The sequence below is a fragment of the Myzus persicae genome, unplaced genomic scaffold (assembly GCF_001856785.1).
Source record: "Myzus persicae strain clone G006 unplaced genomic scaffold, MPER_G0061.0, whole genome shotgun sequence".
In the NCBI taxonomy this organism is placed as follows: Eukaryota; Metazoa; Arthropoda; class Insecta; order Hemiptera; family Aphididae; genus Myzus; species Myzus persicae.
In genome coordinates, this window is record NW_019100539.1 from 1,321 (window position 1) to 24,373 (window position 23,053).

At 32.1% G+C, this 23,053-nt stretch overlaps 1 protein-coding gene across 2 annotated transcripts; it reads right to left on the minus strand.

Moving 5' to 3' along the window:
- Positions 1-4,376: 4,376 nt before the first annotated feature.
- Positions 4,377-22,669, minus strand: LOC111031717. Of its 2 annotated transcripts, XM_022311788.1 has the most exons (15): positions 22,069-22,666; positions 16,688-16,854; positions 14,177-14,358; positions 13,895-14,013; positions 13,609-13,819; positions 13,356-13,546; positions 13,088-13,292; positions 12,713-12,928; positions 12,458-12,631; positions 11,861-12,034; positions 11,738-11,794; positions 11,484-11,646; positions 8,468-8,746; positions 6,715-6,850; positions 4,377-4,397 (listed from the first exon to the last, which is right to left on the minus strand). In XM_022311788.1, the coding sequence occupies exons 2-15, from the start codon at positions 16,798-16,800 to the stop codon at positions 4,386-4,388; spliced, it is 2,232 nt and encodes a 743-aa protein (XP_022167480.1). In that variant the 5' UTR covers positions 16,801-16,854; positions 22,069-22,666; the 3' UTR covers positions 4,377-4,385. The 2 variants fall into 2 exon arrangements, with proteins under 2 accessions (XP_022167480.1, XP_022167472.1); XM_022311780.1 differs by lacking the exon at positions 4,377-4,397 and having other exon boundaries at positions 6,670-6,850; positions 12,416-12,631; positions 22,069-22,669.
- Positions 22,670-23,053: the final 384 nt, after the last annotated feature.

Genomic DNA, 23,053 nt, shown 5'->3' on the forward strand with positions numbered 1-23,053 from the left:
GCATAAGAACATAGATGACGTTCTCGACTTTGTGTTTGATAATAATTAATCAATTCACACTCTAATATTAAATATAACAAGTTATTTGTTCAGTTGAACGCCAATTTGTTATGCTTTACGGTTGTAACACAGAGACAATATTTGCGGTTGTGGAGTCCTCTCAAAAAATAAAGATTTCCAATTCACTTTATATTTGATCAGTAATCACTGGTGAAAAAAAACATCTGCATTTAACGAAAAAAATGTTCGCACCAAATGCGAATCTCTTTAAGTGTTACAGTCAAGTGCAAAAAGGCAAACAAATAATGAATGCCATCAATTTGTTTATGAAAGTGAAAAAATGTAACATGTTTCTCAGAGTTATTTAAAAGGTACGTTTCGTGGTTGACGACTGGCTATTGTAAATTGAGACTTGAGAGAAAAAAGGAATAAAATATGATTCAGAAGTAATGACATATATATTGAATTCACCATACCAACTTTCATTTGATATACAAACATTCAATGCTTAATTAATAATAATTTGAGCACTCTGATTTGATGTTATTATGTTTGGATTTCTTTTCTTTAGCATGACCACATTGAAATAAGATTTTTAAACGTATACAGGCATTAATAATATTACACACCTACTTATACATATACACATTAATTTCGTTAAGAAAGATATGTATAATAAATCATTTAATGTTCGATGACGAACCACAATGGCAAATACCCTTTCATTATCGGGAATTTATTTGAAAAAGTGAATAACACGCGATGTAAAAAAAAATAATAATACCAGGTAATAGATAGTAAAATAACAGAAAATAAGAACGAAAAATACTCTAATCTCAACATTTTCATTGTAATAATACCCTTAGCCATGCACAGCGAAAGGTTGTAATATTACAAATGTCCCTATTGTTTTAGTTCCGGCCGCGTGAGGCATCCGGCGGGGTGGAATAGAAAAGGCTTTTCTATTAAACGTTTTTAATTTCCGGACAAAATGCCACATTATAATTGCCCGCCCTACCGGTTATCCGCCCTCGCCGTCACTCTGTCACCGTGATATGCGACGTTGTCGCCGACTCTGCGCCACCAACTTTTTTTTATTTCTTTTTTAATCGAGCTCGGCGTATGGCGAAAACTTTGGTCGTTAAAAAATTCCCATTGAACTTTCTCCGACAAACGTGATTTCACAATACACGCCGGGGATTTGACAAAAGCGTGGTCGGAATATCTGTCGCTCGAATTTGGATGAAAATAATGTATATAGGAAACAATTTTTTAGGCATGCGTTTTCAGCTTTTTTCAATAAGACTCGCAGACCGTAGCCTACCCTATCATTATTATTTAGCATACCGGAAAACGGTCGATACACATAAACAATACCTAACCCCCCACCCTCTTCCTCTCACACCAAACCCAAAACGAACAAGTACGACCTGCCAAGTTACCTTTTTGAGGAAAACTCTGTTGCACGTGCCAGCCGTCGTTTTGCAGTGCCTGTGCCTAAACGGCGTGTTGCCTCTGTCCACGTCACGTTCGAAACTGATAGTACGCTCGCCACGCGAGAACGACGACGCGGCGTACGGCGCCACTGCCGACGCCGGTCGCCGCCGGTACGCTGATCGTCTCCTGACCGTCTCGCTGTCGCTGACCGACCTCCGGTCGTCGTCGTCGTCCTCGTCGTCGTCGTCACCGTCGTTGCCGCCACCGCAGCCACCGCAAAATCCGTCACTAACGCCGTCGCTGTCATCGTCACTGCAGTCGTCGTCGTCATCACTACAGTCGTCGTTGTCGTCGTCGTCGTCGCTACAATAACGGTCGTGACCTCCGCTCAGAGCTGTGCCGATAAACGTAAACAACTGTTGTACGTTTCTGTCGAACTGGTCGGGCAGACTAGTGACGCTGGCCGTGCTGCAGTTCGAAGTGGCCGTGGCCATCGCGGAGTCGGCCGCCGTGACGCCTCGCAGCACGTCTGTTTCGAAGTGTACCGTCTTGGTGTTTCGGGACTGATGTGGACGACGCTGCGGCGGCTGCTGCCAATGGTGCTGCAGGTGTTCACGTTGCTGCTGGTGTTCACGTAGCTGTTGGTATTCACGTTGCTGCTGGTGTTCACGTAGCTGTTGGTATTCACGTTGATGCTGGTGTTCACGTTGCTGCTGGTGTTCGCGTTGCTGCTGCGGCGAGGAGTTCACGTCAGCCGCCGCGGTGGCGACGTCCAACGGCGGTTTCGGCCGGTTCGTCTCGACCATTTTCATCGGCGGACAGGACGATTGCCGTTATTCGGCGACCGCCGCATTGCGGCAGTTGTGGTGCACACCGCTCGACAGCACCGCCGTCGTTCGGCATTTGGCACGCGCCGACCGCCGTCGCCGGGCGCACCGCAAACAATAACACCACAGCGACGGCTCCTGATCGTCCATCTTCGCAGCCACGACTCTCTGCGGTTGGTATCGCGGTCCGTCGTCGTACTATAATATCGTAGTATTGCCGTACCTCGTGGCGGCAACGGCGGCGGCACTGGCCCGGTCGATCGGGACGGCGGAGGTAGCTACAGGAACGACGACCACCGCTACAATATTGCCGTCATACAACACGTCCGACGACGAGACGCATCGCGATCGCGGGCCCGCGACAACGTGAACGTAAAGTGTACGATTTGTATTATCCGGTGTAAAAATAATATGTCGACGACGCGGAAGACGGGAGCTCGCGATTCACGACGACCGCCATGACGACGGCGGCAGCGGCGGCGGCGGACGAACAATAATAATTATAACGTAATTGTATTATTATTGTTACCGTTCCGTTGCAGTGTTGCGGCGTTGTTGCCGGTGTGCCGTTCGACGAGCGACGGTGTGCGACTGTGACGTTGCGACCGTACCGAGCGGAGTACACTGCGGGAGCGCGACGCGATCGTTCAGCTTCCATTAGCGGACTAGCGGACGAGGGTGTATCACGAGGGCGTATTTCAGCGTTCGCAGCGTCCCGGCGCCCGGACGGCGCCCTCTGGTGTAACACATCAAAAGGAAATGGCCCGACGAGAAAATGTGTGTTGAATCATATATACGTGCGTTTGCCGAGTGGAAGAAAAAAAAGGACCGCGTACGCGTTTGAGTGTGTATTTCACACACACACACACATATATATATATATATTTATACAAATAATAGTAATGAAACGCGAAAAGGTTCTCGGATATCGACACACTAATAAACGCTGCGGGTGACCGCGCGCGGGGGAGGGGGGGCGAGTAAAATAATAATTATTGAAATAGAGCGTTTTCGGAAAAATGCCTTTTCGCGTTCTCGTGTGATGTTTGATAATAATAATAATAATAATAATAATAATAATAACTGTCAATTAGTAAAAGAAAACGTTTATTTTTAAGTGTATATCATTATTGTACCTAAATACACGTCGTTGAAAATGCCTCGTGAATTTATAACCGATCCCTTTGATGTAGCAACAGTTTTGTAAAAACGTTCTTCAACCGAAAGAATATAATATCATGTACAAGTATATATATAGTGGTGGGTATTAGCCGTGTTAATATTATCGAACGTCGTGTGACGTGATTCTTAAAAATTTACATTTTAAGTATATTCCGTGGCATATGTATCTCCTTCGTATACAGTTCCGATTTGTTCGTGTATCTTAAACGCTCCACTCTCCCACTAACGGGATTTGTTAAACATTAAAATAAATAAGCCGTCGTGTAACCCTTTTGCATACAGTATAATATTATCTGTGTTTGAAAACTTTATGGATGAGACAATAATTTACATTTTCAAACTGTTAAATGTACCTACCTCAGCTTCTCATATTATGTTTTTGTTTATATAATTTGTCTGTAAAATTTAAGAAATTTCTATACAAATGTACATAATATTAATAATCGATTTTAAATATAATACAAAGGTTATATATTATTAAGTATATTATATTATACTACCTAATAGCTCGTAACCAAAAAATACAATACATATGTATTTATAATTGACAATAAAAGTATGAGAGAATGTATGAAATATATCAATACTATTCTTCTGTTAAAAAAAGATTACCTATGTAATAAGAAAATCAATTTTTTGAAAAATAATTCAGTTGTATAATTATTTTTCAATAACTTTAAAATATGTATGGGGTGTGCATGGTTTACTACATTACTGAAATGGATTGTTATGATAAATATAATATATTGTAGTTAATTCATATTATACGCTAAATATTTTTAATTACTTACTAACTATACTTATATTATTGTGCGTATACTTATTTTTATGTGTAACTATCTCATTTTAAATCACTTTTTGGTTTACATCATAATATAACATATGTCAATTTGCATTTGGTGGTAAACACTAAACAAAACTTCCAACTGGTCACCATGTTTACTCGCTTTCCTATAATAGAAAAGTAGTAAAAAAGCAAATCCACTTTATAATGCCTAAAATAAAGAGTTTAATTCAAATTTATTTTAAATTATCTTCTGAAAATTGTATTATCATTATTTTAGACAAATGCGTATTGGTTTTACAATGATTTGATTTTTGTGTGTGTAGCCAACATCACCTTTAGATGCAGTAAAAATGTTTCAACCATCAACTTTGAAAGTGGTCTCTGATAACAATTGGGTCTTGTTGGAACTTTGGAGAGCAAAAAGTAAAAAGTAAAAATTTACAGACAAAGATAACATTTATAAAAAATATATTTTGTTTTTTTGTTGTAATTAAAAAAAAAATATAAGATTGTATATTAATGGTCTGTGACAATTAATAACGAACAGATAATTACGAGTATTATTCCTAATATAATATATCATAAACTACTTATACGATTTTCATCATATTATGATGTTTCATAGTTGATATGCCTAGTATTACAGGGTTACAGTACATTCAACGTGACTAGATATTAAATATACGTAAATACATATTTTGGACTTAAGACGGAATAGTTTTTATTATTAATACATTTACTACTTAATAATTTGGTATCAAAATAATATATTAAAAAAAAATTTTTTTTTATTAATTTAAAAAAATGTTTCACTTCAACATAATTAGAATAGTGTGACCTAGTAGCGTAATTAAGAATAGGTTCTGGGGTAGGATATAAGTTTGTATTATTTTAATGGTGTATGCTCTCCACAACCTCTTTGTTCATTAAATTCTATAGATTATATTGATATATTATTATAAATCAAATTAAGTAAATGGTTTAATAATGTATTTTAAAGACAATAAACTAAGCAATTCAATTTAATTTAATTTAACTACTTTTCTTCTTTTTTTTTTGTAAAATATCTAGTATTTTATGTCCTAAAGCATTGACAGCATTATTTATCCATTCAAGCATTCCCATTAAGTTTCTTAAAATTTCATAATGATTTATAATAATTTTTTTCCAAGTCTAGGGATGCTCGTTTTATAACATACATATTTCATGTATTTTTGAATCAAAATAAAAAGTCTTAATTTGCATTTATTTGCATATCATTTTTTTTCATATTTTAAAGCTTTTTTAGGATTTATATTCATTTCTATAGTTTTTGAATCCAAAATTTCATTTTAACACACTTTTACATTATTAATTGTTTTTCCAGATTAAAGAAGTCCAAAACAATCAGTTTTGTCTGTTAAATGTTCACTATCCTTAAAATGTATATAATATCATCATCTATATCCAATTTATATTAGAATTTATATCGAAATTAATAAAAAAATAATAATTGCATTATTCAGAATTGTAGAGCTTTTTTTTTGGTTTTTAGTGCATTAAAATAGCAGGCTTTTTATAACTAAGTGTTTACAAAAATTGAATTTAACTTATGAAAAAAAAGCTCTGGGGGGACATCCCCCTCCCCAAATAATTACGCCACTGGTGTGGCCAGTTTTCAGAAATCTACAGAAGTAATATCGAATTTAACTATACTCTTTTTAGAAGTAATGTCTTCATTTTGAATAGCAATAATAATCGAGAACACTCTCGTAATGTACATACTACATAGAATATATAAAATATATAGGAACTTAATAAAATCTATATTGTGCATATAGCGTATAATTCGACTCTGTATAATATATTATTTAAGCATCGTTAGTCTGTTAATTGGATGCTAAGAGAAGTTAACAAAGTTCCTGAGTAGTGAGTACTGTGTCAACTGATTCGTGAAAATACTAAAGGTATCAAGATAAGTTTGATCGTCAATTAAAAAATATAATTTATTTTAATACTATTTCATCAAAAAGCTGAAAATATCTTTCAAACGTTTTGTTTGTGGAGTTTTGTATTATTAAAAAATAAGGAACCTCATTAATTTCGTGTGAAATATGTATAACAGGTTAAAACTTACTAATCCTATAATCCTAATGTTGTTAATTATTTCTTATTAGCAAATAAAGTATCAATTTAGAGTAAATCAAATAATCTGTAGGTTTAACCAATAAAAAAAATTTAATATTTGAATGGTTTTTTCACATTTCACACACGAATAATACTATACCTAAACAATGTATGTGTACCTACATGATTTTATTGCTATTATTATTCTTTATATCAAAGTATATCAAAGATAGGAACCCTAATCACATGTCAAATTCAAAATTAATAATATTTTATAGTATATGTATTCTTAAATAATTTTGGATTTGGTAATTGAGTCAATTTAACTTATATGTATTTTGTAAGCTAGCTACTTTTGATTAAGAATTCACTCACCTCTGACGATGTAAGATAACACAGGCGAGAATCCGTGCTTTCGACAGAAGTCTGCTGTGTAATTCCACTAAAGCTATGTCTGGCCTCTCTTTCAGCCATATAATCCATTCTGGCACTATCTTGTCGTTCAAACATCCTGAAAATAATTAATTTAAGTTATAATTCATTTACAACAATAATTTATATTTTAATATTTATATAATATAATATAACAACCGACCAGTGTAAACTACAATTAATTTTTAGTTATAATCTATAGTGACTAGTCTTATACTGTTTGTATAATATAAACTATAAAAGAAAATATAATTTATACAAATGTGGTTTATAGACTCAAAAACTACTCAATACAAATAAATAAGCTGAAAAAAAATTCAGCTTGAGCTACCCTTTTTGTTACTTATTGGAGGTTCGTTACTCTAGTACCACCAAGGTATAGATTATACAGGTCGAAAAATATCATATCAATTTTTAATTCCTTTTAAACATATTTGTAATCCTAAACATTTGTACTCCTTCCCAAACTCGAAAAAATAAATCGAGTTTGAGGAAGTGTACAAATTTTTAAATTAGGATAGCAAATATATACAAATGAAATAAAAATCAATAAGATATTTTTTGACCTTATAAATACTTTGGTAGTACTGGGATAACAGACCTACTTATTAGTTATTGGGGTTAAAAAATAAGCTATGTATAAATCCAAGTCTGAAGGAATCTATTGATACAAGCTTTATTGAAAACGGTTTAGTAGTTTTTGAGTCTATAATAACTTTGGATAAACCAACATTCATTTTAGATTCTGAGCTGGGAGATGAATGTAATGATTTTGCAATGATGTGTGGTTTTTTATTTTATTTTTGTTTATGTTATCACGGTTTTGGGCAGTGGAAATGCTTAGATTTTCTTCAACAGCAACTTTTCTGGTAGAAATATTCCTAATACTTTTCAAAAGCGACAGGAAAATGAATACAAAATTAAGGGAAAACGGGAATTCTTAATCAGTTTTCAAAAAATCTATTTTGGTTTTTAATGTAACTCTAAAAAAATGACCATAGATACATGGAATTTATTCACTAAATGTTTTTTTAGCATACAATTTGAATCAAATACTAAGCATGTAGGTTGTTCTGGAACCAAAAAATCTAAAAATATATAATCACAGTTTTTTTAATGGTCAAATGTGGACGAAATTATGTATTAAATAACCAAGAATAATGGCTCATGTTATTTTGTTGTAAATTAAAATATTATTAGTGGGTACTTGAAACTTTTAAAATATATTATTATATTTTATACACGCAATGACTTTTCAAATGTATTTTTTCGGGTAAAAATGAATTTAATCTACTGCGTAATACTAATGCTTACAAGTAAAATGAATCACAATAATATCATGAAATATACTAAATTACTTAGTAATATTACAAACTGACAGACTGTCTTCGCTCAGAAACGTTTACCGTGTATACAATGATGTTATATCATTCAATTCAAATTTAACACCATCCATTACAGTGACCCATTACAGCAGAGCGGTAAGCTACACGCCTACACTTACAGAGTATAAAATTATATTTTTTCATAATGTATGGTTGTTAGTTATTAATTTAGCCTTCTGATTTATTTTCATTCCTATGTACGTACAAAAACATTTGAATCTATTCAATTTGAATGAGACTTTGTCAAAACTTAGGCTAAAAATAACTTCTTGAAATGTCAGAATAGTTTTTGTAATTATTAATTAAACTACCTTTGTTCAAATAAATCATTTCTATTAGATTTGTATCCGCTATCTGTCATAACACTGTTTTCATGCCGAAGTGACGGTAAAGATTCCCAAGCCGATCTTTTGTTTTGCCTCGACGTTGGAATGTGATGATGTGCATGATGTCCGTCAAAAGATCCATACGGAACACCAGCATTCGATGCACTACTCCCCATGGCTGAAGATCCGCACCGCCATCCGTCACTATGTCTAAACCATTGAGCTCGAGCGGATTCGTTCCAACAGTTGGCACATCTATTATTGCTAAAATTATAACAATAGATTATTACGTGACGGCCGACGGTCGACGTGATCAATCATCATAAAACGTTGTATTTTAAATGCAAACAAACATGATAGTTGTTATCTTGTACATAGAGTACCTATAGTACTTGTTATGTTTGTATTATTACTTTTTTCATTTTATTTTTTGTTTATGGTTAGCATAAATATTATCTTTCGGAGTACTGATTAGACAATTGAGTAACACCACAATTTGACTATTTTTCCTGTATCCCATATGTGTATACTATTTTCATTTTTCAATAGTTCCTAATATCAAGTTTCTACATCACATACCTACGCACTTTTCGTTATCTATACTTTGCTTTCATTAAAACTGTTACAAATTTATACATTGCATAATATGATTAAATAAAACTATTTAACATGGTATACCGTATGCGCTACAGTGTTATCTAAATAAAAGTGAAAACTAGAAGGATGATTATTGGTAAACTAAATCACTTTGGTTTTTGAAAAATAAATTATTAGGTATTAATTATTGATTATTATTTATTTGTATGGTAAAAAAAATTGAACTTATATTTGATTGTGAAAACTGTGATCTTATGTATATTACAAGTTATCAAATTGTTACTTTAAATTTATTTCTAGAATCTTCTTATTATATAATAATAATCGTATAATATATTATAATTCTTATAATATATAATGATCTTCTTATAATCAAGTATATCTTTTCCAGCATATAAGTTTAAATGCATATAGATTAAATTGCCGTTTAAACTAAGGTTTTGATTTGTTTAATTACAAATTATTGGCCAATCTACTGTAATCGTAATCATTGTTTATATTTTTAACCTCAGGTAAAAAATATTATTCATTACATTTATATGTTCATAAACCATACGCAATCATTATCAAAAAAAAAAAATTTTTTAGAATAAGTAACCATTTAAAATACATTAAGACAATACCTGAGTATATTATAATAATTATAAACCTATATATCAATATTTTATTATTAATATTATAATACGAACTAAAAGCGGACAAGTAAGTAATAGCCCTGCCGGTGGCGAGTGTATACTACCTAATTGAGTATGTCTGTGTAAAGGTTGTGTACAATTTGAATTCAATGATAAATAATTTTATATAATACGAAAAATGAAAATCGACTCTAAGCGAAGAAGTTAGCTGTCAGTCTATATTACTAAGCAAATTTGTATTATAAATGTTTTATATTGCTATCCCCACAATACAGTCAGGTGAATTAATTTTTGCTGAAAACATTGCATTTATTATAAATTTATATTATTAATTATTATAATAGTACCTACATATTTGTACTGTATATTTATACACAATATATTGTTGTTATCATCTATTGAGCCGATACCGACTTACCGTAGAACGGTGTAAATAGGTTAGTGCCGTTTGTGGTATAAATACAAGCAATAGCTGAAAATGAATCTAAATATTTTGGAAATGTCACTGTTGTGTTTAGTAAAATTCAATAATATAGATACGTAAGAGTTTCAAGTTTTCATGAATAATATTTTGAATTAAGTTTGGTGCAACATCTAACTTCTTAGTAAATGTTAAATTTTGTAAAAAAAAATAAACTTTAAAAGATTTTAAAAAAAATTATGATTACCTACATAATTTCGATCTCTTTTAATTTGGGTATTAAAAATATATGATAAAATCTGTATTTCCGTGATTTTTAATCAAAAGCAAAAATACTACCATACATAAATCTAAAAAATATAAAAAGTTGAATATTTCGAGTACCTATAAATAGTTAAGAGGAATAGGTAAATATTTGTGTAGATTCAAGGATTAATTTAAAAAATAAAAAATAAAAAATTATAAAATAAATAGACAAACAAATAGGTAGTGCTTTCACTGGATGGCTTCTTCTCTCGCGTTTTTTCGTATATAAAATCTCCCTTATCACATATTCTTATTGTGCCCAAGGGTACAGATTGTTTATATCTTGTTAAAATTAAAAAAAAATTTTAAAAAATTCAGAATGTATCTAAATTCTATTTTTAAGTTTTTAACTGACAACATCTATTGCACTACTTTTTCGGTCCTACCCCAGAATTTTTAAAATTTATTACCATTTTTTATTCTAAATAAAAGTGCTTGGTAATACAAATAATAACTTAACTGAGGTAATGATAATATAGCACTTCAAATTTTAAATGTGTTACCCTTAATTTAATTATATTCTAGGATGCAGCAAGTTATGGAATAATAAATTGACCTAATGGGTTAGTATGTTACTAAAAATTAACAAATATCTTATATTATAGTTACACGTTTTTTACGAATCAAGATTTATGTTCAATACTTAAAATGCATTGAAAATAACAGCAGGCAAGGTACATTTCACTATGCCAGAGTTTGTATAGTATTTAAACTAATTTTAATTGAAAATACTAAACTATTATGGAGGATAATTATATTAACTTGTTCAGTTTTCGATGGAATTAATGTAAATAGTAAACTGTACTACCAATTAAATTGTAAAGTGAATATCTTATGAGTTTGTGAACTAAGAAACATTTTGAACCCATTTAGAATTTTTGAAAAATATTTATTTTATTAAGTACCTACTTGTTAAAATTGCTTAACATTTTACTTGTCTCAAAATCAGTTATTATAATATTTATAAACATAATTTTATTTCTATAATTGTTAATTTTATTTTTATAGGTACACAGATATAACGTGTTCAGTTTAATTTTACCTAGATAGTGCATGATCAGATAAGTAACCTCGTTCTCTGTCTCTTTCTCTTGCTGCATCTTGTCTATCACTATAATAACCCTCTCTCGTAGCACTAGATGATCTTTCGATCCGATGCGGAAGTGTAGATGATCTATTAAAGCTCCCTCCAGCACTCATCGGCCCTGAAAATACATTGCAATTTAAAAATTTTAGTACACACAATATTGGTACAAAGTGCTTAGTAATGAATTGTAGAATTATTAATATACTAACTCCTTCTCGTAGGATACGGACTTCTTGAATTTAATGGAGGCAACTTTTCTGCCATTTCTAAAAACATAACCAATAACCAAGGTATAAATGTTTAAGCTAATTAACATTATTACTATAAATTACCTAAATTTTCCATACTCTGTGTTAATAGTGCTTCAAATGTGTGCAAGCTATAACTCTCAGCATCCATACCACGTGCTAAGGTATTTCGTAAGTGCATCTCATATTCGAGTAAAAGTCGACTAGTTGGTGAACCTGGAGTACTTGTTGCTTGATTATCATGTTTTTGATAACGTCCTAAAATTTAAAAAAATTTAAAAAATTTAATTTTTTTACTAACTTTTTATTGTTACTAGTTTTTCTTAACTTCGTTTCTTTATTTTATTGAGTCGTTATAGTGCATTTAATTACTAAAATATAACTATCATAATTTACTTTTTATTTTATTACACCTATTTTTTTTTCTGTTTACAAATATTTAGGCACTATAAAAGTAAAATTATTTTGTATTAAACATAAGTATTAAACATACGCATGAAAAGCACAATAACTATTATATTTTTAGTTTTACTATAAACCTCAAAAACTGTACTTCAATACACAACAGAGCCCACTAGTTATTTTTCTACCTAATGACCAACTGGCCCACCATGCTTTTTGTTGTCCATGCGTACGGACCTGATATGCCCTTAGTGTTACTCTGAATCTGGTCGGAATTACCATTGTTCGAGTTAGGTGTCGTCGCATAACACTGGTTATCAAACATAACGTTATCGGAAAGTGGTGAAACGTCTCCACCATGAGTAGGCCGTCCATTTCTATCCAATTCCAAATAAAGGCCTCTTGGATCCCTTACTTGACCATTTCGACCAATGTCATATGATGAGCGGGAACCTTAATTTTAAAAAATACAATACAAAACAAAAATTAATTTTTGGTCTAATTTTCATTTTTAAAATATAAATATAAAGTTACCGGAATTGTTAAATCGTGAATTTCTATGTTTTACATTAGACTCTGGTTCTGATACTGATTGTTGTCTTGAACATTGTGGCATGGGGGGTACCATCGTAGAAACGGGTGGTGGCTGAGTGTAATAGCTATATCCACGTCTTCGGTTCATTTCTGGTGAAGTAACAGGACTTTCTAATGATGGCATTGGTTTTAATGTGCGTTTCATTGACCCCATATCTAAATTTTTTGAAATTTTTCAAATTAGCTTAAATTTAAAAAAAATTTTTTTGTCTAAATTATTTTATATACCAACGATGATAAATAATATAAATAATTAATAAAATATTAATGAAAATGTATCATATTCAATAAAAAAAATTGAAAGATATAACTCACTGTCTCTATATCGGTAATCATCTCTATATGTTTTGTTTTGATTTCTTGAATTTTTTGAAGCTGTCGCTGATTTAAATAAATCTGACTCAACGTACCCCTCAGAATAATCCTTAGAAGGCATTCTTGGAGTGCATGTACCCGTGGTAGACGTAGTTTTAGCACCGATTGTTTGCACTCCTTCACTTTTACAACTTTCCTGTTGACCCTGTACAAACATTTTTATATTTTTATTTGAAATTTGCTTTAATTTTTAATTTTTTTTTTTTACCTGTTCTGTTTGTGACCCAGTTCCGGTGATGTTTAATTTTCCACCGGGCGTGGCAGTTTCTCTGTCTCTCGTATTTGAGCTTCGGGATATGGTCTGTTTGGACGTATCTTCGGGCACTGATGTTTTATCAGCTTCCGAAGGTCCATCTCCAAGTGAAAGTTGTCGAGTGTGAGAACGTGGTAACGTAGAAGCTAAAACAAATGATATAATTTTTTGTATATTTTATGTTAAAAACTCAAAAAATGCAACAAACATCGTTCTTTATTGTATCTCGGATCTTGTGCCCTGAGCCTATTAAATTGATCAGCTGTCATGCAAGTACATTGTGGCTCCCTTGATGATCTACTAGGTGAAGTTGGTGTCGATAACGGTTTCTTTCTCACTTTCGTACTTTGTCTTTTTGATGTATCTAATTTTAAGGAATACGATGAAGATGATTTCCGAGACAATTTCACAGTTGGAGTCTATAATCAAATAATGTTAAGATTAATATTGTTTTTGTTGAACCAGGTAGATTTTAGGTACTTAATTGTACTTACGCAACATTCTTTAAATTGTTTAGCGTCTATTGGTGATGTGAAATTTAAGCCCCAAGTGTCATTACTATGTGGTTCTTTCCAATACGCAAAACACTCTGAAGCTAACCCTATTTTTGTGCCTAAAAGTAAACGAAATTTGGTTTATTATACGTATACAAGTGAAACCTCTAATTATGAACATATCTTAATACCAGACATAATTAACTTGACTTATAATAATATAATGTCCAATATAGAGAGATTTCAGTACACTTTACAAATTAGCCGAGTATTTATATATACCTGGTTGAACCAGGCGGATATCCATGATTTTTTCCACTTGGCTGTTGTAAGCAGTAATATGGAAAATATACTCTGGTCCATCTTGTAGGCACGTGATATTTACAGGAACGAGATCTTCGGATATTTGTTGCCATTTTATTTCTTCTCCTTTAGCACTCACGTGAAATACTTCAGCCCATAATCTGAAATTGTATTTTAAAATATATTTATCTCAATAAACTAATATGAAACATACTAACATAAGAAAAAAATTATACAATGTTATTGGAAAATAAATTCGTTGATTTTCAATTATGTTAATCTTTGTAAATACATGTATATATGTATCTATATATAGTATATAGTATATACCTATTACATATATTATTAAAACATCATTTAACACAAAAAAAATATTAGGATATAACAAGAAACATCCCTTGGTAATATAAAAATCTGAACTCTTTTATGGTATATTATTACGAAGAAATGCTGATCTCTTTTTCAGTTTATTACGAGACTATAACTGTGAAATAATTATGATGGACATACAGTAGATTTAGATTTCAAGTTTTGGTTAGGTTAAGGAGTGAGTCGTCTCAAATAATAAAATTATACTTTCATACTTTCTATTAGAGTATTTTTTTTTTTATTGAAATTAATATCAAAAGGATTACTGGGCCTCACTGAGAAAAACTCGTGGGAGGCTCGAGCATGTTTCAAGTATGAAATTTTACGTTGGCAAGTTGTAGTATGAAACGAAGTATTATTGGAAATGTTGGTATGGATCGAATGACTTATTTGAGCACTTTTTTTAAGTAATATGTCTTTAAATAAAATTTAAAATTGATTTTTATAAAATTTGAACTTATAATCTGTTAAAAAAGTGTACTTATTTTGGAAACTGTAATATTAAATCTAAAATGTTAGGTTGAATCTTTTCTAAATATTATCTTAAATGTTGTTATACTAATACTAAATATTAATAGGTGATTTTGAATTTCGTAGCAATTGAATCTTGAGGGAGAAAACAGACTTTCCACAATAATAATTATCTTCTTCAATGTTTTATGAATGTTTAAGTTTTCATGAGCTATTGTTTCTTCTTATGTTTACCATGTATGAGTCAAATCATAAATCTTGGAGATTCATTATACGCTGATTAATAATTCTTTTAAACGTTAATAGTTTAGTAATAATATTTGAAAACATAATTTTGTTTTATATAAATGAACTAAATTTTATAATAATATTATTTGCTAAAGTATCAAATCTAATAATTGTTTAATATATATTTTTATTTTATTATTTAAATGATTATCAATTCAATATAAACAATTAATACGTCTATAATAATATACATATCTACATACTTACTTATTTATTATTTTGTATGAAAAACAGATTGTATTATTCAAATTAGATTTTATTTGACTAAATAATACGGAATTTAATTTATTATCTTATTATTAAATTGTTTACGAAAAACCCTCGAAAAATAAATCTTTCAGCACAAAATAGGAACAAAAACAGCCAATTGATGACCTAAGCCTCGTCTTTCACAAGACATCTTTCAGTATTGGACTTAAAATCACAAAAAAAAAACTGCATTGGAAAAACTCAAATAAAACCTATTTTACGCATATACATTGATCCATTATTTCTTATTCATTGAGTCAACTCAGGTTGAAGGTGTATATTATAATATAAATTATAATAAACAGTGCAATTTGAATTCTGTGTTATACAATTTATATAATGGTAATCTCAAAATATTAGTTGAAATTCACATAATTTTTGTGACATGGGACCCATGATCACGTCGTCTATTATAACACATTACATTTATTAATATTGGTTTGCATGAAATTATTGTTTTTTTACTGGTATTAATAAATTAAGTATTATTTTGAAACATACACACAAAAATAAATAAAGTAAAATATTGCATTTTCTATGAACTGCAGAACTGCGTTTTGCGCCACGATAAAATAATAACTGATTGACAGATCAATATAAATAGATTTATTCATTTTTGTCTTTATATTAATTGTATGTTTGTATCTCATTGAATATTGAAAATGTTAATTTACGGTGGTTGTTTGTGTATATTGTAGTATATGTCGTAAACTCGTAACGGGTTTTTTCGTATTTTACGTAGTTTAACAACCGGGTAGAAATAATCTTATTTTCATACAACAGTTTTGTGTTTCGTAAATAAATGTAATTGATCTAATTTAGAATAATATAAGTGGTTACTCAAAGTTATATCCATATTATTATTATAATTATTTGTTCTGTGTGAGTGTAAGTGTATGTGTGTGTGTGTGTGTGTGTGTGTGTGTCATTATAATATTATGATCGGATGTATCCACTATATCTGCACATTTTGTAATGGTATATTTTACTTTTACTAACAGATTTATTTTCTATTGCTTATGTGTTGGTAAATATTTGAGTTATTTTATGATTTCGTTGTAATAGAATCTTTAGTCTTTACAGCTACTATTATTCAATTCATATTGAAATCACCTAAGAAGATGACCATCTCTTCTTCTCGACGAGCTTTGAAATGGTCCAGCAACGTCATCGTATCTGTATGATTTTTTGATTAGAGGTCCGCAGGAGCTCAGTTTGTTGCCCATTTCCAACCCCTGCGACTGTTCTGGTCACCAACCTCCACCGTCATCCCCCATTCTCTGTGTATAAAACAATATTATAAAATATTAAACTTTAAAAATCTATTTAATTCTAACTTTTAAAAAATCACAAAATTATGATTACGAGTGGTATTTAATGTATTGCATAATACACTCCTAATTTAAAACATTTCAGTCCCTAAGTATTTTAAAGCTGGTAATATGGTAATTGTATGAATGTAAAAAGTAAAAATAAAAGTAAAATTTCTTTTCTTCTGAGCAGTATAAAACAGTACAATATGATATGATATAAATTTAAATAAATAATATAAACATATTTTATATCATATGTCAATTTGTTGTTTGCTCAACAATAGTTCAGATACTATAATAATGAAGGTTTAAAAAAACCCAATAGCTTATTAATTTTTGTTTACATATTTCATAAAATATGATGACAACGTAGTACGATATTATCTACCGTTTAAAATAGCACATTGTCGTCAAAAGCAAATAAGAACCGATTTCGATAAATCTTCTTATTCGGAAAAAAAAACTGACCCAATAGCGCTGTTTATAAACCGCAGCCCAACGAATCGTTCTGGATGCTTTAACAACGCCCACGATCGATGGGGGTATATATGGTTCCCGTGACGTCACAGGACCATAATATCACGGTCAGGGCTACTAAACATTGTACCTAGGTGTATTTATTGCTCTCGCTGCATAGTATTTTAAACGTACGATGTTCGTTACACTGTGCGAACGTAATGCGCACAGCAGTATGGTCGAAATTAAAACGTCTAATAAATACAGATATTATATGTCATTATATAATAATATATTATAGTAATTGACTTTAGTAGTCGCACAAACATACGATAGTGTTACATTTTGTATACGTATTATTAATGTTCTCATCCACCTGACAGTCTATTGAAATCTATTTTTCGGTGAATATAGATACGTAATTATATTAATGCACATAAAAAATGTATGATCAAAGTCTCTCTCGAATAATGTTCAGGGTAAAATGATTCCAATACCTACACCAACATTTTGAACACGAAATATGAAAACAAATGAATTTTTACTGCATCGTAAATAATTGTGATATTATTGTACATAATTTTAGTCCCATAATAGTTCTAAAAATATGATTAATAACGGTATAATGTAGGTGGTAATAAAAATATCCACTACATATGTGACTAAATTTCGATTAATACATTTCATAGTTATAATATTTTTAAATCTTTGAAAATACGATATGTAGTAAAGCATATAACCAAGTTAATCGGTTTAATATTTGAAGATTATTATCATTATCCAAAAATTAAATAATAATCATTTAGTCACCCAGAGGTACAAAAAAACATCGTATGTTAATGCTTTACTGTAAAACCTCACTAACATGAATGAGTACCTAATCACAATATTATCAACGTTTAAATTATTTTAAAATTTACATTAATGAAATATTTTTTTTTTTTTTAAGTAGTTTTTAGGTCGTTAAACCACTATAATAAATTCATCAATATATGGAAATTAGATAAAAATTTATGATCGATGCTATAAATTAAAATGAGTGGTCCAATATTCGATAACAATTCACTTAGCTATTTTAAAACAAAAATTACGTGAGTCATTGACGACGTTATAATAATAATATACACAGATGATAAATAATTTATTTAAATAACGATATTAGACACATTTAAGTTTGACCAGAATATAATTTTTTTTTTTTAATAAGATTTTTTATGCTTATTGAAAGTTTATTTATGCTGTTTTTGAGATTTTATAAAAAAAACTATTGGTCTGGAGATCTGAAAAAAATTGCTATCCACAAATCATGTAAACTGAAAAATTAATACACATATGCCATAGCGTTATGCGTTGTAAATTCCCATAAATATGGCGTTATTGTCCGCATCGCGAAACAGAATATAGTTTTCAACACAACATTCCATCACGTAATTATTGCAATTACACAACCTGGATATTTTTTTTCACGAAATGGATATCAAAACTACTTAATATATAACTTGTTAAATCATTTGGATGTACACATCGGTAGTTCTTTTTAACTAAATTTTAATTCGAAAAATCATTATTAAAATAACTATACCAAATACAATTCATTCTAAGTATATATTATATAATCCATTTAATCCATGTAATTTCATCACAGTATTTTTTTAAATGATGTATAGCAATCATTTAGTATTTTGACTTTCACTGCTCGGCAGAATAGTGGTTTAATATATTATTACTGTAAAACGACAATTCATTTTAAAAATTTGATTGTATAAGAATCGATGTACTGATCGAAAACAGTATATTATCCATACACTTACGTACTTATGTTAAGTACACTACATCGATAATCTTAGTAATAATTAAGTTATTGTTTTATTTTTTAAAAAAAATAAAATAAACAGTTCAATCTTATTCTGTTATCTATTTCAGTATTCAAAATCAAGTAACATTTTAATCATATAAATTAAATTATATGGTTTGTTTTAAACAATACGTGTTCAATCTTAACAAAATTTATTAAATTGTTGAAAAAAAATTACGAATTTTATACGTACATATTGAAGTAGATAATTATAAATATACTCAATATATAACAAAAATTAAAATATGGATATTCTTATTTATTTTTTTTATAAATAATTATTCTAAATCACACATAATTAAAATCAAATGACTGATTTTAATATTGTTTATTGTCCTGAATTTGTTTTATGGTTATTACTTATTTTAAACAAATAAATACTAAAAAAAAAAAATTGTATTGGTTATAAAATTAAATGAATTATTTTACCAAACATCGAAATGTAAATTAATTTAAATACACTATATATACACACTTTAAAATACAAATAAGTTGAATCATTAAATACATGTTAATATATCTACCAATATATTTATGTTACCACATTGTGGGTGTTTCACAAAAATTAGACGCATTCAAACATTGTTGAAATGTAAAATTTTTATATCTTCCTGATAAACCTTTTATAAAAAGTTAAAAGTAAGTTTTATTACTTTATTTAACATTTTGTCTATGGGTGTTTAATATTCATGCGTCGGTCTAAATTTAATTTATAAACTGTATTTATAGTGATGTTAGTGCTGTCAAATAATACAAATTAAAATATTATTCCCGACTTCCTAAGAATATAATACATGTATGATGTACATAATTTCATAAAAAAAGTAATATATACTGTGTGGTGTGGTGTACATAATACGAATGTCGGGTTAGCAGTTACGCGCGGAGTCCAAGAGGTTGTTTTGAAGAACCATTGAATAAACGAGCAAAATTTTTCCTATTATTTCGAAAATAATAAAATGCATAATCCCGTGAAGTGATATAAAAAAAACATAAGATATAGCCATGATAATATGAAAAATATATTATATTAAAATATCTTTAGTGCTTTTGAAAACTTGTTGCTTGATAATTAAAACTGTACGCGTAGCATTCATTTCTTGAACAATAATAAGTATAAATTATAATATTATATGCTTAGTGCCGAGAAGGTTCTGAAACTAAATTTTATTATACAACCGGGACAGCTGATACTATACATGTCCAGTTATTAAGTGTAATCGTAGAATACGCGGTAAGTGTTCACCACTAAGAATAGCACCTATACCCTCTCTCCGCACAAATAGTTCATATTATACATACACGCATCAATCGGATTAAAAATCCATCCAACTGTTCGTTGCGTAACGTTAAAGCTATGCAAGTGTCCTACCCAAACAGCGTACTGCAACCTTCCTACCCCCATTCCGTCCGCGCAGGACTGGGTATTATTTCGTTAGGTAATCGTCGGTAAATCTAAGTTTATTCGAACACACGCACGTTTCGGTTCAAACGCTACCAATTATAATATATTACGAAACGTTTTTTGTTAAATATATAATGTATATATATTGTTTATTCGACTTTTATATTTTTATGCAACGTATGCGGAAGTGTAATTATATTTCTGTATTACATACAACGATATTAATGTTCATAATTGAACCCTCGGGGTATACGTCGGGAATGGACCGTCGATAAGGCATTATATATTGTTACTCGTGTGTGGGTGCACACCAATCAGTAACGTATAGGCACCTATATTGATAAGGGAGAATGAAATACAATTTTGGCAACTTTTGCGAGGCGCCACGGGTGCAATACTCAAAGCGCGTCGAAATCAAGCGTCGTTAGGAGAGGTTACAACAATTGGGTCAAGCTCAACTCGAACTCGTGTATAATATACTCACGCACACACGCTCACACACGCATACCCACACACGCTCACACGCAGCACACACACACACACACGCGCGCGCTCACACACACAAACGTACACACGCGAGTGGAATGGAATGGAATCTTGTTATAAACTTTATCGGCGTCACTCGTACACGGACGTGGTCACCATAATAATCGTACGAGTGCCCCCGTGTTCCGCATTACTCTAACCGTACGACACACGTACACACATATATTATCTACATACATAATATATTGTACGTACACGGCGAAAGTCGGCGCTCGAAATGGCATACGATATATAATATAAAATAATATACGACTGGGGACGTTCGCGCAGCGGCGCCCGCGCGTCTGCAGTGTACCGAAATAATAGTAATAGTAATAATAATATCCGTACTATGCTGACATCGTATGGTTTCTCGTCGGTGCCGAGGACGCGCGTGCACCTGAATTGCCTATCCGAAGCGCCGCGTCACCTTTGCGAACCCCTACTACGTGAGATCGTTGGGTCGGCCCGCGGAGAGGGACCGGAGACGGCATTACGGGGAAAACGACGAGAGTGTTCGTCGTTCAGTGTGTACCAAAGGCCGTTTTGGCGGGCGGGCGCGCGCACGCACGCACTTACACACACACACACACACACACGCACTCCGACATCACACTAAAGGTCTCCTCGGATTGGTAAAAAAAAAAAAAAAACATTCGCGCACTGGTCAACCTATACCGTAGTCGTAATCCGTGTACGTACACAGACACACACGGGTAGTATGCATTATATATGACGTGTACATAATTACTCGAGTGAAGAGCTGTGCGCAAGCACGGTATATAAGAACCCTCCTCTGCGACGCAAATCAACGGACAGCGTTTTAGCGTCATATACACTGCACCTAACGACGCGTCAAGAGACAAATGCAAACTCATTATATCATATTACGACGTACGACACTTCCACATCATAATATATTATGCCCTCCCCAATATACCTGCGATCGCCTGGACCTGACGGACATCTGCCTGTCACCGTGCGACGACGTCGACGACGACGACCGCATAGCGCTCGGGTGTATGCCCATCGCGTAGAAATGAAACACCGACACCGTATGATCACGACGACGAAAGGAAGACGAAGACGGCAACGATCGGTGTGATCGAAATGTATAACACACACACACACCGTTAGATCTGGCCACCCGCACACTATATACTTTTACCACTTTAAGATTATTATCGGGTGTAGTGTAATAATATAATATAGTTAATATATATATATTATTTATTATTGCGTACACGAAGATTCCTAAGCTCGTCACGTCAGACCTTTACCGTGGCGACGTATATTTCGGATGAGATTACCCGACGAGAGCACTTGAACACACACGCACGGTCTTATAATATTATTATATATACACTTCAACGCACGCGGAATAATAAGAATAATAAAACAAACAAATAAATAAATAATAATAATAAAAATAATAAAAAAAAAGCGCCGAACACTGTCCACGCCCCAAGGTGGCCGAACGGAGGACACGCAGGGTGTGTCGGACGTGTACGCGCGACAACTCTCGAGTGTGGTGCCTCCTCCTTGGGCGCGCGATGTAGGAGAGATAGATGCGGCGGCGGCGTAGAGCCAGGCCGCGTGCGCGCACCGATCGTCGTCGCAGTCGAATATATATTAGTAGTATCCGTTGCCGCCGCCCGCCGCCGTCGTCGGCAGATCGCTCCACATGCTCGGCTCGGCGCTCGCGGTGAGATGCTGAACGGCGCACAGCTGACGGCCCGTCCGACCGACCGACAAACTGACCGACCAACCGACCCATCGACCGACCGACCGACCGGAAGACAGACCGACCGGCAGACATAGTGGTAGCGATAGTGACGGCGGTGGCGGCGGCTGCGGCAGCTGTGGGGTCCAGTCAATGAATAGCGTATACCTACGCAAGGGCGTGTGTCCCGCAGAACCGCCGC

Coding starts and splice junctions, on each gene's coding strand:
- LOC111031717 (XM_022311780.1), bottom strand. CDS start 16,800: ATGGGCAACAAACTGAGCTCCTGCGGACCTCTAATCAAAAAATCATAC. Junction 12,929..13,087: donor TGATTACCGATATAGAGACA/GTGAGTTATATC, acceptor CAAAAAATTTAG/ATATGGGGTCAATGAAACGC. Junction 12,632..12,712: donor TTCACGATTTAACAATTCCG/GTAACTTTATAT, acceptor TTTAAAATTAAG/GTTCCCGCTCATCATATGAC.